Below are 16,994 nucleotides of genomic sequence, written 5' to 3' on the forward strand. Positions count from 1 at the left end.
GCACAAAGAAACACCATTATTTTATAACAATTGTCAGTTAACTGAAAAGAAAATACAACAAGGAACCAAAGCAAAAAGGTAAAAAGGATTTTTCTAGCTTTAGATAATTCCTCAGAAACCGTACATGCAAGTTGGAATATCTTTAATAAAATGACTGGAGCCATGACTAATAATAATTTCTGAAGCTCAACACAGGTGGATCACATCTATAATCCTAAACTACTGAGAAGGCTCAGACCTAAGAATCATAGTTCAAAGGCAGCTTTGGCAGAAAAGTCCAGGAGACTCTATCTGCAATTAACCAGCAAAATGTGAGACTAAGGATATGGCTCAATTAGTAGAGCACCAGCCATAAGTGAAAGAGAGTAAGCACATGCTCTGAGTTTAAGCCCTGGTACCACCAGTAACAACCAAAATTCTTGAGATTTCCAAAAGTATTGAGGTTTTCAGACTTGAAATATCTACATACAGCTGACCAGGTAAACAAACCTAACTAGATGATATAAAATGTTCTAAAATCTGAAGCTTTTTGGCAGTACTGGTGAACTCAAGGCCTTTCAAGCTACCATTTGAGCCACATCTCCAGCCCTTTTTGTTTCCATTTACTTTTCAGATAGGATCTCAACCTTTTGCCTAGGCCAGCCTGTGCTGCTCCTACTTCACCTTCCTGAGTGACTGGAATAATGGGCATAAATCACAACCACCACCCAAAACCCAAAGCTTTTAGAGCATCATTTTCCTAGTGCTCAAAAGTTTTAGAGAGCTGGGCAGTGGCTCATGCCTGTAATCAGGAGGCTGAGATCTGAGGATCATGATTCAAAGCCAGCCCAGGCAGGAAAGTCCGTGAGACTCTTACCTCCAAATAAACCACTAGAAAACTGGAAGTGGTGCTGTGGCTCAAGTGGTAGAGTGCTAGCCTTGAGCTGAAGATCTCAGGGACAGCGCTCAGGCCAAGTTCAAGCCCCACGACCAAAAAAGAAAAAAAAAAAAATCAAGTTTTGGAGGGTTTTTATTAAAGAGCAAAAATATTCAGTGGTAGAACACTTGCCCAGCATGTGTGAGGTCCTGGCTTCAACTTCCAACACCACAAGAAAAATGAAAATGAAGCCTGGCGCTGGTGGCTCACATCTATAATCCTAGCTAATCAGAAAGTTGAGATCTGAGGACTGCAATTTGAAGCTAGCCAGGGCAAAAAACTCCATGAGACTCTTATCCAAGCTGGTAGTAGAGCTGTGGTTCACGTGCTTGAGCATCAACTTTGTGTGAAAAAGTCTGGAGATAATACAGTGCCCAGACCCTAAATTCAAGCCCCAGGGCTGGCATACACATATACCAAAAATTGAATTACCAATGATATAAAATAACTAATGGTCATGATGCATACAAAATGTTAACTGGGTACCAGTGACTCACATTGGTAATCATAGCTATTTGAAAGGCTGAGAATGGGAGGATTGTAGTTTGAGGTTGGGCCAAAGAATTCATGAGACTCCTATCTCAATCAATATCTAGGTGTAGTTGTATATGCCTATTAATCAGCTTGCAATAATCAAAGTTCAAGATGGCCTAGGCAAAAAGCAAAACCCTATCTCAAAAGATAACTAGAGGGCTGGGAAGGTGGCTCAGTGGTAGAGCACTTGCCTTGCATGCAAGAGGCCCTGGGTTCGATTCCTCAGCACCACATAAGCAAAAAGAAAAAAGCTGGAAGTGGCGCTGTGGCTCAAGTGGTAGAGCGCTAGCCTTGAGCTGAAGAGCTGAGGGACAGCACCCAGGCTAGAGTTCAGACCCCACAACCGGACCCCCCCCACCAAAAAAAAAAGATAACTAGAAGCCAGGAGGTGGTGGCTCAACACTTGTAATCCTAGCTACTCGGGAGGCTGAGATCTGAGGATAAGGTGTGAAGCCAGCCCAGATGGGAAAGTCAGTGGGACTTTTTTCTCCAGTTAACTAAGAAAAAGTCAGAAGTGAGGTGTAGCTTAAGTAGTAGAGCATCAGCCTTCGGCAAATAATAAGGAACAGGACTCAGACCCTGACTTCAAGACCCAGTACTGAGCATCTTCCTGGCTCAGAACACTTGTGTGACAACATGAACCAATTTATTTGTGGTTGAGTTGTATAAGCTCTGGTAAGACTTATTCACTATAGGATGTATTTTGGAGGCCATCTAGGTAGGAAAATCCATGTGATTCTTATCTATTATAAACTACTCATGGGGATGGGAAGGTGGCTCAGTGGTAGAGTGCTTGTCTCTCATGCATGGAGCCCTGGGTTCGAGTCTTCAGCACCACATGAACAGAAAAGATTGGAAGTGGCACTATGGCTCAAGTGGTAGAGTGCTAGCCTTGAGCTGAAGAGCTCAGGGATAGTACCTAGGCCTAGAGTCCAACCCCCACAACCGACAAAAAAAAAAAGTACTCAGAAAAAGCCGGAAGTGCTGTGGCTCAAGTGGTAGAACACTAGCCTTGAACAAAAAGAAGCTCAGGAACAGTGCCCAGGCCTTGAGTTCAAGCCCCACAACCAAAAAGAAAAAGAAAGAAAATCCATGGGATTCTTTTTTTTTTTTTGGTCCGGTCCTGGGGCCTGAACTCTGGGCCTGGGTGCTGTCCCTCAGCTCTTCAGCTCAAGGCTAGTGCTCTACCACTTGAGCCACAGTGCCACTTCCGGCTTTTTTCTTTTTGCTTATGTGGTGCTGAGGAATCGAACCCAGGGCCTCAGGCATGCACGGCAAGTGCTCTACCACTGAGCCACCTTCCCAGCCCCGCCATGGGATTCTTATCTCCAATTAACAACCGAAAAGCTGTAAGTGAATGGAGCTATGACTCAGTGGCAGAGTACCAACTTGCCCTGGACCTAAGTATTGGAAATGCACAATACTGGAATGCACACACACCCTTACCAGCCTAAGACTGCAGAGTCAAAATAACAAATGCCACAAGTATAAGCAGTGACCTGTATAGGATATGATACCAAGGAGACTGAGCCCTTCTTTTTGCCCCTTACATAACAGAGAATAGAACCAAATACTCATTTCTACCAAAAAAAAAAAAAAAAAAAGACAGTGGCAAAGCGTTTTCTTTAAAGAAAGACTGAGAGGAAGCCAGGCATGGTGGCACAGCCTGAATACCACCACTCAGGAGGCATGAGTTCAAGGTCATCTTGGGATATATAGTAAGACTTTATAGGAAGGAAGGAAGGAAGGAAGGAGGGAGGGAGGGAGGAAGGAAGGAAGGAAGAGAGGGAGGGAGGGAGGGAAGGCAAGACAAAAGAGAACAGGGAAAGAAGGGAAAGGAGGGAAGAAGAGGGGAAGAAGAGGGGAAGAAAAGGGAAGGAGGAAGGGGAGAGGAGAGAAGAAAAAAGAAATGCGTAGGGTTGTAGCTCAGTGTTAGAGAATACATTTGACAAGGTAAATAAAGGCCTAGGTTCAATATTTGGCAAAAAGTTAATTAATCAATCAATCACCCAATTAAGTACACCCACTCAAGTACACTAAAATAAAGAAGACTTTTTATCAGTCTCCAATAAGATGAGAGCCTACCTTCTTTGGCTAGGTTAGAAAGTTCTGTGTGGTGGTCTACAAGCCCTTCATGTGCTTCCTCCTCTTCAATGGTGTCCTCTTCATCTTCCACTGAAATGATAATCGGAGGTCAAGGGCATCCAAGACTCTCAAAGCTACCAAACATAACCAGGTGTCAGAGCTGTTTTGCAGAGCCAGGTGCCAGTGGCTCACATCTTTAATCCTAAGTACTCAGAAGGCTGAGATGTTATGATGATAGTTTGAAGCCAGCTCAGGCAGGAAAGTTCTTAAGACTCTTACCTCTAATTAACCACCACAAAGCAAGTGGAGCTATGATTCAAATGGTAGATCACCAGCCTTGAGTTCAAACTCCAGTCATAGCACATGTGCATGCATCACATATCACACACACACACACACACACACACACACACACACACACACACACACACACACACACACACACACACACACACACACACACACACACGTTTCAGATGGATGTGGTATGCACACCTGTAAGTCTAGCACTTAGGAGGCTGAGTGAGCAGGAGAACCTCAAGTCTGAGGCCAGCCTGGGCTACACAGTGATACCGTCTTAAAGCAGGCAAATAAAGAAGCAAGGAAAAAGTTTAACATTACCCATGTACTTCATGCAAAGCAGTTCCTGAGCCTCTAATTTTCCAAACTAACTCATTCTTTCTTTTTATTTTTTATTATGTTTTTTTATTGTGAAAATACTGTACAGAGTAACCCATTCTTTCTTGTCAAAGGGGGTACCCCTAATTAAACATCTACTAAGAATTTTTTTTTTTTTTTTCAGTCATGGGGTTTGAACTCTGGGCCTGGGCATTGTCCCTGAGCTCTTCAGCTCAAGGCAAGTGCTCTACCACTTGAGCCACAAAGCCAATTCTGGTTTTCTGGTGCTTAATTGGAGATAAGAGTCTCACGGACTTTCTTGCCTGGGCTGGCTTTGAACCACGATCCTCAGACCTCAACCTCCTGAGTAGCTAGGATGACAGGTGTGAGCCACTGGTGCCCTATGATGTAAGGATCATAGTTCAAAGCCAGCTCCGGCAGGAGAGTCCATCAGCTAGAAGTGGAACTGTGGTTCAAGTGGCAGAATGCTAGACTTGAGGAAAAAAAGCTGAGAAACAGTGCCCAGGCCTTGAGTTCAAACCCCAGGACCAGGGAGGAAAGGAGGGAAGGAGGGAGGGAAGGAAGGAAGGAGGAAAGGAAGGAGGGAGGGAAGGGAGGGAGGAAGGGAGGGAAGGGAAGGAAGGAGGGAGGGAAGGGAGGAAGGGAGGGAGGGAGGGAGGGAGGGAGGGAGGAAAGGAAGGAAGGAAGGAAGGAAGGAAGGAAGGAAGGAAGGAAGGAAGGAAGGAAGGAAGGAAGGAAGGAAGGAAGGAAGGAAGGAAGGACATCTTTTTTTTTCAAGTTTTATTCTGCAGATTTAGAAATTTGAGATTTTTTTTAATAACTGCAAAAGAAAATTCAGTTACACCTAATGATTAACAGAATGTAGTGGTGTATTATCTAAACAGAAATCATGCTGATGTGCCATAAGAAATTGTCTATGGGCTGGGAAGGTGGCTCACTGGGAGAGCACTTGTCTTGCATGCATGAGGCCCTGGGTTCGATTCCTCAGCACCACATAAGCAGAAAGAAAAAAGCCAGAAGTGGCACTGTGGCTCAAGTGGTAGAACGCTAGCCTTAAGCTGAAGAGCTGAGGGACAGCGCCCAGGCACAGAGTTCAGGCCCCACGACCGGACCGCCCCCCCCACCCGCAAAAAAAAAATTGTCTATAAGTAAAAAAATACAATTTAGGGCACAGCATTTGTATCACAAATTACAGTAGGGGTACTTTGCAAGAATTTAATCAAACTAGAGAATTCTGAATAACTGTCTCTTTTAAATGCAGCACTTAAAATTGTAAAAACTCTATGCATTCTTTTTTCTTAAAAAAATGACGTGTGTCATAGAAACGCTGCTTTATTGCTGCAGGTCAAAGTTCAAGGCTCAAAAGGTACAGGAGAAAGTTGGTTTTATGCATAAAAAAGGTAAAGTTTATAAAAGTTAATTTACAAACCAAGAACAAAAGAGGTATGCACACATTATGTACAAGCATCCTTAAAACATTGAAATTTTCAAATGCATAGCCTAAAAGAAAGCCTCTGCTCCTAAGAGGGGAGAGGGGGGGGGAACAGGAGGAAAGAAAGAAAAGAGCCCCCCTCCAAATGACACCATTATTTTCTTTTGGGTGATTACACATTTCCACAGCCACCAAGTTCACAATCCACTCCATTTTTTTATGATACAGTATCTAGATATGCACAAAGCCATCAAAACTTGGTAATACTTAGCAAGAATGACCTAAGAATTAACAACAGGAGGGGCTGGGAAGGTGGCTCAGCGGTAGAGTGCTTGCCTTGCATGCATGAGGCCCTGGGTTCGATTCCTCAGCACCACATAAGCAAAAAGAAAAAAGCCGGAAGTAGCGCTGTGGCTCAAGTGGTAGAGCACTAGCCTTGAGCTGAGGGACAGCGCCCAGGCTCAGAGTTCAGGCCCCACAACCGGACCCCCACAAAAAAAAAAAAAAAAAGGACAGGAGAGTAAGGCATTCCTGCTGCGTAGCATCTGCGGTGATGTAGTTAGTTTATGGAACCAGTATCACACTTAAGATGTCAGGAAGGACATCTTAAATCACTTTATGTGTCCAAGATCCAAGACTACAACCAATTAAAACCATGTGCTCTCCACTCAGTTACTAAGCCAACTGCTATCTACACTGATGCACTGCAAGATACATCCCACCCTTCCAATAGCAAGATATCATCAGTGACAGGCAGGGGCCTAGCCCAGGACCTTCCAGGAAGATGCCTGTTTACTACAAGCTGGAGGCAAGCAGTCAGCTACTCTGCCTTGCCTCTCACAAGCTTCAATGACAATAGTGTTGAATAAGCACAGCTGAGCCATAGAGACCTTCTGTCCCAGGACGGTACTGGGACAGAGGAGTAGAGACAAGCATGGGCTTTGATAACACCCCAGGTTACCATATGAATGTTGTGAGATACATACACCAGGTTCCTAGCTCATCCCAGATACTCTTCTGAGTTTTGTTTCTGTCCTTTACAACAGAACTTAATCCTAACCCAATAATCTGGCCAAATCTCCCTGTCAACTTCCAAATAACAATCGCTACATACTAAAATGTCAAACTTCCAAAATCTAGACTTTATACTTTATAATGAAGCAAATCAAGCCAGAGCACTACTGAGACTGCAGGCTTTTCCTGGCATCTGGCATATTACACACTGTTAGAAAATTACTGCTGCATGTCCATGTCCCACACCTGTATTTCTAGCAACTCAGGAGCCTGAGATCTGAGGATTGCAGTTTGATGCCAGCCCAAGTAGGAAAGTCCATGAGACTCTTATCTCCAATTAACCACCCGAAAAACCAGAAGTGACACTATAGCTCAAAACAGCAGAGCAAAATAGCTCAGGGACAGACAGGGGCCAGGCCCTCAGTTCAAGCCCTATGATCCACAAAATAATAATAGTAGTAGTAATAATAATAAAACAGAAAAAATACTGCAGCTGCAACCCTTTTCCTGCTCCTTCCCTCTGTTCCTACAACCAGGGCCAGTCCTAAAGACTTCTGCCACAACTGATTCAGGTTTACAACCAGGTAAAAGGCTGGTGGTCATACACTATACCCACTCAACACTGGTGGTCACTCCTGTGAGTCACTCTGAGTTAGGAATCAACACCTAAATGTCACAGGAGATGGTTCCTAAAAAGTCATAGACTGGCAAACCTAGGGGTGATGGGCAGTGAGCACATGTGACCACAAGAGAAAGGTCCACACCAATACCCCAGAGTCACCATCAAGGCCAGAAAAGCTGGGTCCTATGCCATTTGAGGATAGGGTCCTAACCTCTTCAAATGTACCTGGATTTCAAGAAACAGACACTGCCATACTGCTCAAGAAAATCTTCCAAGTCCTCTTAGAGATATAAAAAAATACTACAAAGTTGTTAGGAACCGGTCATTTTCATCTATAATCCTAGCAACTCAGGAAGCTGAGATCTGAGGTACATGGTTCAAAGCCAGCCTGGGCAGGAAAGTCCATGAGACTCTTATCTTCAACTAACCAGCCAAATGCCAAAAGTGGAGATGTGGTTCAAGTGGTAGAGTTTTATCCTTGAGTGTAAAACCTGAGAGACAGCGCCCAGGCCTTGAGTTTAAATCCCTGGATCAGCATAAAAATAAAATTAAAAAAAAATTTTTTAAACCTACAAAGTCACTGGGACAATTACAAAGGTTAACATTTCCCACAGATTTAAAATAACAATACTGCTACAGCAAAAGTCACCACAACTTTATGGTCTAAGGGCATAGATGCACGTTATACTTTGTTATTTCAAGAGCCCTAAAGAGTAAAGGCCAGCTCCATGAGGATGAGGCACAGACCTTCATCATCAGTCAAAGATGTGCTAGCTTTTCTTTTTCTTCCAGATATTCCTGGATCCTGAAACAGAATAAAAATCACAAACATAAGATTTAAAGTCCCAGAATGGGATGTCAAGGCTAAAACATCTATTTAGTACATATTCAAAGAAACAGAGGGGATCCACGATACGCTTCCTTAACTTCAATCCGTGGCAAAGACACCCAGAGAAAAGAGGGATCCACAACTTCAGATGTGGATCTGTAATCACTATTTAGCTGCATCCTCCCAAATCGCCAAATCCACACCTCAAGTGAGACTATGAGCTGTGAGGTGACAGTGCTTCAAAGCAGACTGATTTAGAATAAAATACATAAATATGTATAGGTTATATTGATAACCCACATATTTCTCCAGATAAAAACAACCCCACTGCATTAGAACACTGCATCTTACTCACTTTGCTTCCATTCTTTGTGACAGATGTAAGAATCTTGAACTTACCAGAAAGTGTTCAGGTAACACATCCAATCCCTTGGGCCTCAACTCTTTTCCTAGAGACAAGAAACATGATTAGTTTTCACTGCAGCTGAGGGGAAATCAGGCATTTCAATCAATGAATGTCTCTGCCCATGCCAGCTGTGCCCTGTGGCTGCCATGTTCAAGAAAGGGTCCATATGCTAGCTCCAGTCCACCTCCTCCTTTCTGATGACCCATCCCACAGTTCTATGACTTTTAGCAGGGGTCACTTCCCAGCCAGTTTCCTCATCAATAATTTATAATGCATCATGCAACTCTACCCTAAAGTGGGACATCTTCAGATGGTAAGATAGTGAACCTTCCTTTGTAGATACCTAGGATTGATGACTGAAGGAAGCTGCCACAGAAATATTAGGGGGAAAAAAAAGAGCATACAGAGGCTATACCAACCAATCCCAAAGAAACCTACAACTAATAGCTGCCTCCCTTGCTGTCTAAAGACTGACTGACTGCAGGTAATCTGCACTCTGTCCCAGAATAGACAGCCATGAGCTTGCTGACTCACACTAGCACATGGGGAAAGAACCGACATTTAAAACAAAACAAAACAAAACATAAAAACCCACATTGGCTACACAAAGAAAAATGCAACCATCAAGCAGACCAGGCCCTTCCCAATGGGCTCCCTGAGCAAATGGCCTCCCCAGCATGGTTACAAGAAGCCAATACAGAGGGGGGGACCAAGATGGCGACGGGGCAGTAGGGAAATGCCACAGCTCTCTCCAACCAAAAAGAGAGTTGGAGTTCCAACGCTTAATCTCCCCAAGAGACCGACAACAACAAAAAGACAAACACTCAGAGAAAAACCAGAGGTGGAAAGTAACAAAAAAAGAAAGAGAGGAAAAGAAGAAATTCAGAACAGAGAAGAGCGAAGACCCCCCCCCCCCAACCTTTACTGGCCGCGCGGCAGTGCGCCAAGCCGCCGGCCAGACGGCCCAGCGGGGGCTGCCGGAGCCCCAGAGAAACAGGGGGCTGCTTGCAGATCACCAGGTACCGGATTGCAGAACAGCGGATCACCAGGAACAGAGAAACCTACCAGCTGGGAGTCTCCACGAGGATCCCACCCCCACCCCTCACTCTCCACCGGAGCGGAGAGGCTCCATCCCGCCAAAGCCGCCTGGCACCAGCAGCACGACAAAGGGACCTGTCGGCAGACCACCCGCCCAATCGCGATCGCAACGACCCGGCAGGGGCCGCCCAACCCAGCCCACAACCACCCCAACTGAACTCGGACTGCAACAACAACTGACGACCTACAGGGTGAGTACCCCACAGGGGACAGTGAATCCCTCAAGGGAGACCAGAGCTGGAGGGAATTCCCAGACCCTGACCTAGACTCCCTACCCCAACACCCGGACCACAGGACCCACTAAAACTGGGAACTGTTCGAGAGCTCCACCAGCCGGTGGAGCACACTCTGCTGGCCAGGCCAGAGCAAGAGTGCCCCTGGAAGGGAGCTTAAATGCCCAAGCTAGGAACAGCGCCCCTGGGTCAAGACTACCAACAGTAGAAGAAATTTGAACTGTGTCCTCCAGGCTGCATAACCTAGGTGGTATACACATTAGCACAGGCCTAACGAGCGCGCTCCAGGCTGGGGCCGGAACCAGGCCCGGGGACCGGCGCCTGAGCAACACAACCAACTCCTCCCAACTGAAGTAAAAAGCTGAGCATACACCTCAACAGAGGGGAGAGAAATAGGGAACAGCACTCCCCGGGAAGCACGCCTGTGACAACAAAAGACCTGGAGGCTCAGGACAAGAGAAGCCCAAACCCCACCAAAACCCCACCCATATACCCTAGGGTGGGAATTGGGCAACACAGGCTGCCAGTACCTGATAGTAAGCAGGAGCTCAGGCTGATAAGGCACCTCAGCAATAGAGTGATAGTCTTGGAAGTATGAGGCCCTGGATCTGATTCCTCAGCATCACAAAAGCAAAAAGGGTCAGAAGTGGTGCTGTGGTTCAAATGGTAGGGTGCCAGCCTTGAGCTGAAGAGCTGAGGGACAGCACCCAAACCTAGAGTTCAAGCCCACAACCAGCCCAAAACAAACAAACAAAAACACATCAGGAGCCCATAGCAGACTCCAGTATTTGGGAGAGTGCATCCAGAGCATCTGATCTTCCCAAGAGCACCCGCAGGAGCAAACACAAGCAGTCTAGGCTGCTCAACCCTTCCAAAGGTGGGAATTGCCAGCAATCTACAGCAGAGAGCTGAGAATCCTAAGTAAGTCAGAATAGCAGCTGGAAATAGGCTCCCAACAGAATCCAGATCAGGCACAGACTCTCTCTACCAATACAGAATCAGCAACCAAGCAAAGCAGACACACCAAAACAAAATTGAAGAGCAGTCTCCTGAACCCCCATGCGAAAATCACAGAGAAAAATCACAAGGTTTACCACTACCCAGGACAGCAAGCTCACCTCAAAAGCCAGCAGCCACGCAGGGGAGAGCCCCAATGGGAGCAAAGCAGGAATGGAAGACAAAAGCTACATCCAAGGGTTGCTGGAGGCAATGACTCAAGAAATAAAGCGAGAAATGGATCAGAAATTGAAAGAGCACAAGGATGAACTATCAAAAGATATACAGGATATCAAACAAAAGTTGGATGCAAAAATAGAAGCTGCACAAACCTCAGTAAGAAGTGAGATAAACGCCAAATTAGAGGTAATGCATACTGATCTCACCTCTCTGAGAACCAACATTGAATCCATAAAGGGATCCATTTCCTCCATGCAAACCACAATAGAAGCCACGGTCAACAGAGTGAATGAAATGGAAGGTAGAGTGTCAGATACAGAAGACAGAATACACCAACTGGACCAAAAAGTGACAGATATGGAAAAATCACTCAAATTAAACCAAAGGGAAATTCAAGAGCAAGCAGATAATGCTAAAAAATTTAACCTTCGCATAATCGGAGTGGACGAAGGTGAGGAATTCCAGAGCAAGGGAATGCAACACCTATTTAACAAGATAGTCAATGAAAATTTTCCCCACCTCAAAAACGACCATCTTAACTACATCACAAAAGCTTATCGAACACCCAACAAGCAAGATCCCAGGAGAAACACTTCTAGACACATTATAGTAAAAATGATGGATCTGAATAATAAGGAAACAATCCTGCATGCAGCAAAAATGAAGCAGGAGCTATACTACAACGGGAAAAAATTAGAATCACTGCAGATCTCTCCACACAAACAATGAATGCAAGAAAAGCCTGGGAAAGCACCATACGAGCCCTGAGAGCCAATAACTGCCAACCCAGACTGATATACCCGGCAAAGCTAGCATTCACATTCGATGGAGAACTGAAAACTTTTAATAGCAAAGAAAAACTAAATGAATGCATAAACATTAAGCCAGCATTACAAAGAATTCTAAGAGGGGGGGACACAACCTGAAGAAAGCAACCAGGAACTGGGACCTGCCCCAAACAGGCATTACTCAAAGTCTAACTGAGCAAGCACAGGAGGAAAGGAAAGAAGAAAAACTTAGGAAAACGGAATGGCAGGGACAACAATGCATCTCTCTATACTTTCTCTTAATATAAATGGGCTGAATTCGCCAATTAAAAGAAAACAAACTGAGGACTGGATCAGAAAACAAGACCCATCCATCTGTTGCCTTCAGGAGACCCACCTCTCAGCCAAACATACAAACAAACTCAGAGTGAAGGGGTGGAAAAGGACCTACCAATCAAATGCCCCCAGTAAGAAAGCAGGTGTAGCTATCCTGATATCTGACAAAATAAACTTTTCATTAAAATCAGTACAGAAAGACAAGGACGGACACTACATATTAATAAAGGGAACAATCCAAGAGGAGGATATAACCATCATCAACTTATATGCCCCAAATATCGGTGCACCCAGATATGTCAAACAAATGCTCTCAAACTTACAGAATAAAATAGATCCCAATACGATAATACTAGGAGACTTTAACACGCCACTCTCACCAAAGGACAGGTCTACCAACCAGAGGATTGGCAAAGAAGCTACCGAATTAAGTGAGGCCATACTTCAAGCGGAATTAACTGACATCTACCGAGTATTTCACCCTAAAACAACACAGTACACATTCTTCTCAGCAGCTCATGGAACTTTCTCCAAAATAGACCATATCATAGTTCATGCAAGGAACTTAAGCAAATACAAAGGGATCGACATAATCCCCTGTATCCTATCTGACCACAGTGGAATCAAGCTAGCTCTCAATAACAAAGCATACCGCAGAAATTTCTCTAATACATGGAAATTGAACAGCACACTCCTTAACAATACCTGGGTAACAGAAGAGATCAGAGAAGAAATAAAGCATTTCCTACAACTCAATGAAAATGAAAACACCTCACAAAGAAACTTGTGGGACACAGCAAAAGCAGTCCTGAGCGGCAAAGTTATTGCCCTCAGTGCCCACATCAAGAGAATGGAGACAGACCAAGTAAATAATCCCATGTTGCAACTAAAACAGCTAGAAAAACAAGAAAAAATGGGACCTAAAGCTACTAGATGAAGCCAGATAACCAAATTAAGAGCAGAGATTAACCAATTAGAAAATCAGAAAACCATAACCAAAATAAACCAAACAAAAAGCTGGTTCTTTGAAAAAATAAACAAAATTGATGGCCCGTTGGCAAGATTAATTAAAAAAAGAAGAGAGGAAACCCATATTAATAGGATTAGGGATGCCACCGGAAACATCACAACACTACCCAAGATATCCAAACAATTCTAACAGACTACTTTCAAAAGCTATACTCTCTAAAGGAAGAAAATCTGGCAGAAATGGATGCATTTTTAGAGAAATACAAGTTACCCAAACTGAGCAAAGAAGAAGTTAACCAATTAAATAAGCCAATATCCTATAATGAGATACAGGAAGCTATCAAAAGTCTTCCAACAAAAAAAAGCCCAGGACCAGATGGATTCACAGCAGAATTCTATAAGACCTTTAAAGAAGAACTAATACCCATACTCCTCAAGCTCTTCAGAGAAACAGAGAAGGAGGGAGCTATCCCAAACTCATTCTACGAAGCCAATATCACACTCATCCCCAAACCAGGCAAAGACCCAACCAAAAAGGAGAATTACAGGCCAATCTCCTTGATGAACACAGATGCAAAGATCCTTAACAAGATTCTAGCTAACAGAATCCAGAAACACATAAAAAACATAATACACTATGATCAGGTAGGCTTCATCCCAGAGACACAGGGATGGTTTAACATACGTAAGTCAATAAATGTAATCCAGCATATCAACAGAGCCAAGGTCAAGAATCACATGATTATCGCCACAGATGCAGAAAAGGCCTTTGATAAAATTCAACATTCATTCATGCTAAAAGCTCTGGAGAAAATAGGAATAGAAGGAACATTTCTAAAAACAATAAAAGCCATTTATGACAGACCAATAGCCAATATTATACGTAATGGGGAAAGGCTACAACTAATCCTCCTAAAAACAGGAACAAGGCAAGGATGCCCACTGTCTCCACTCCTCTTCAACATAGTCCTAGAACCCCTAGCCAGGGCAATAAGGCAAGAAAAAGACATTAAAGGGATCCGCATAGGGAAAGAAGAAGTTAAACTATCCCTTTTTGCAGACGACATGATACTATACCTCCACGATCCCAAAAACTCCATCCCCAAACTTTTAGAAATCATAAGTCACTTCGGCAAAATAGCAGGATACAAAATAAACCCACAAAAATCAGTTGCCTTCCTATACACTGATAACGTACAGGAAGAGAGGGAAATAAAGGGAGCAACCCCATTCACAATAACCTCCCAAAAAATAAAATATTTAGGAATTAACCTAACCAAAGATGTAAAAGAACTATTTAATGAGAACTATAAAAAGTTAAAGAAAGAAATTGCAGAAGACACTAGGAAATGGAAAGACCTCCCATGCTCCTGGATAGGCCGACTTAATATAGTAAAGATGGTAATACTTCCAAAACTAATATACAAATTCAATGCAATTCCTATTAAAATCCCAATGACGTACATCACTGAAATACAGAAAACAGTCCAAAAATTTATATGGAACAACAAAAGACCTAGAATAGCCAAAACAATTCTAGGGGATAAGGACAATATGGGAGGGCTATCCATGCCGAACTTCAAACTCTACTACAGAGCTATAATCACAAAGACAGCATGGTACTGGCACAAAAACAGACCCGAAGACCAATGGAACAGAATAGAAGATCCAGATATAAATCCACAGGCCTACAGCCAGCTGATATTCGACAAAGGAGCCAAAGACATACAATGGAAGAAACACAGCCTCTTCAACCGCTGGTGCTGGGAAAACTGGGCAGCCACATGCAGAAAACTAAAAGTGGACCCCAGCCTATCACCATGCACCAACATCAACTCAAAATGGATTAAAGACCTTAACATTAAACCTGAATCTCTGAAACTACTGCAGGACAGAGTAGGAGAGACACTTGAACTAATAGGCACAGGAAGGAACTTCCTGAACAGAGTCCCAGGGTCACAACAAGTTGGAGAGAGACTCGACAAATGGGACTACCTTAAAATAAAAAGCTTCTGCACAGCTAAATCTATCGCAACTAAGCTAGAAAGACAACCAACTAATTGGGAAAAAATATTTACCAGCAATATATCAGACAAGGGGTTAACATCCTGTATATACAGGGAACTCAAGAAACTAATCCCTCCCAAACCTAACAAACCAATTACTAAATGGGCAAGGGAACTAAAGAGGGACTTCTCAAATGAAGAAATAAAAATGGCAAAGAAACACATGAGGAAATGTTCATCATCCCTGGTGGTGAAGGAAATGCAAATAAAGACAACCCTGAGATACCACCTCACCCCAGTCAGAATGTCCCACATCCACAAATCAGCCAACAACAAATGCTGGAGGGGATGTGGAGAAAGAGGAACCCTATTACACTGCTGGTGGGAATGTACACTTATACAACCACTTTGGAAAGCAGTCTGGAGGGTCCTTAGAAAACTTTTAAAGATTGACCTCCCTTACGACCCAGTCATACCACTTCTAGGCATCTACCCTGAACAACAGGAACCAATATACAAGGACACGTGCACCTCCATGTTTATTGCAGCACTGTTCGCAATAGCTAGGATATGGAAACAACCTAGATGCCCCACCACAGATGAATGGATCCAAAAAATGTGGTATCTATACACAATGGAATATTATGCAGCCATTAGAAATGACAAAATAATGGCATTTGCAGGGAAATGGATGGAGCTAGAAGGAATCATGTTGAGCGAGGTAAGCCAAGAACGAAGAGACAAACGGTACATGGTCTCCCTGATAAGTGGATGCTAAATCCAAAATGTTAGGTGATACGACAAAACTAACAGGACTTAAGAAACAAAGAACTCCTGCTCATCTGGTTGAACCACTACTAAATATCCCCATGCTGCTGATCACAAATATGGTATATAACATGTGAACACTGTTATATATTACAGACTGTGGTAGACAATTTGCTCCAGGGAAGTTAGAATGAACTTGTGACTTTGAAATTATGTAATCACTTAATCACAATCAAAAAAAAAAAAAAAAAAAAAAAAAGAACCTCGGGGAAGGGAGGGAGGCAGGGGATGGTAGGGGGAAAACAATGGAGGGGGTAACAATGTTCAAGAGGAAGTGTACTCATTACCTCACTCATGTAACTGTAACCCTCTGTATAGTATCTTTACAATAAAATAAATAAATAAATAAATAAAAGCCAATACAAAAAGAAACTGCCTGTTGAGCAGAGAGTCTGAACAAAGTGTAATCTAAAAATGTTAGGGGTTTTTGTTTTGTTTTGGTGCTAGAAAGTGAAGGAGGAGGCATGGCCCCTACCACCCCACTGTGCGCAGATCCTCTGCCAAGGATCTTTTAAAATAATCATACCTCTTCTGAACACTTTCTGTAAACTTAAGGCTTTTTTCCTTTTCTCTTCTAATTCCACTTGCAGTTTTATTTCCACAACCTAAATACAAAGAATTAAGTATTAAGCATGTAAGAAAGGAAAAAAAAACATGTAAGTCATACAAGTTCCATATGTAAAACATTAGAACTCAACATATAGCATATAAAATACTATTCAACATCATTTCACATTAATTCAAAAACAAAATTTTAATTTGGTGCTTCTCTCTCTGTCTTTCTTTCTCTGTCTCTGTTTCTGTCTCTCTTTCTCTCTCTCTTTTTGGTGCCAGTCCTAGGGCTTTCTAATTCAGAGCCTAGATGCTGTCCACGGTGGCTCACACATGTAATCCTAGCAACTCAGGAGGCTGAGATCTGAGGATTTCAAAGTCAGATTGGAGATCTCAACTGGCTCAAAACCAGCTCAGGCAGGAAAGGCCATGAGACTGATTTCCAATTAACTAGCAAAAAGCCGAAAGTGGAGCTATGACTCAAGTGGTACAGCAGTAGCAGTAGCAAAAAAGCTCAGGCACAGCACACAGGCCCTGAATTCAAGCACACAA

The 16,994-nt window shown here is 43.4% G+C and overlaps 1 protein-coding gene across 7 annotated transcripts in view; it reads right to left on the reverse strand.

Annotated features, from left to right (window-relative positions):
* Ep400 (E1A binding protein p400) overlaps positions 1 to 16,994 on the reverse strand; it is a 110,910-nt gene that overhangs the window by 58,727 nt on the left and 35,189 nt on the right. For all 7 annotated transcript variants that reach the window (XM_042672549.1, XM_042672548.1, XM_042672551.1 and 4 more), the window contains 4 exons: positions 16,417 to 16,495; positions 8,471 to 8,520; positions 7,990 to 8,047; positions 3,536 to 3,625 (listed from right to left, as the gene is read on the reverse strand). In XM_042672549.1, coding sequence (XP_042528483.1) covers positions 3,536 to 3,625; positions 7,990 to 8,047; positions 8,471 to 8,520; positions 16,417 to 16,495 — 277 coding nt within the window. The remainder of the gene's footprint in view (positions 1 to 3,535; positions 3,626 to 7,989; positions 8,048 to 8,470; positions 8,521 to 16,416; positions 16,496 to 16,994) is intronic.

This window comes from Dipodomys spectabilis, unplaced genomic scaffold, assembly GCF_019054845.1.
Source record: "Dipodomys spectabilis isolate Male_0828 unplaced genomic scaffold, ASM1905484v1 ptg000725l, whole genome shotgun sequence".
Taxonomy (NCBI): domain Eukaryota; kingdom Metazoa; phylum Chordata; class Mammalia; order Rodentia; family Heteromyidae; genus Dipodomys; species Dipodomys spectabilis.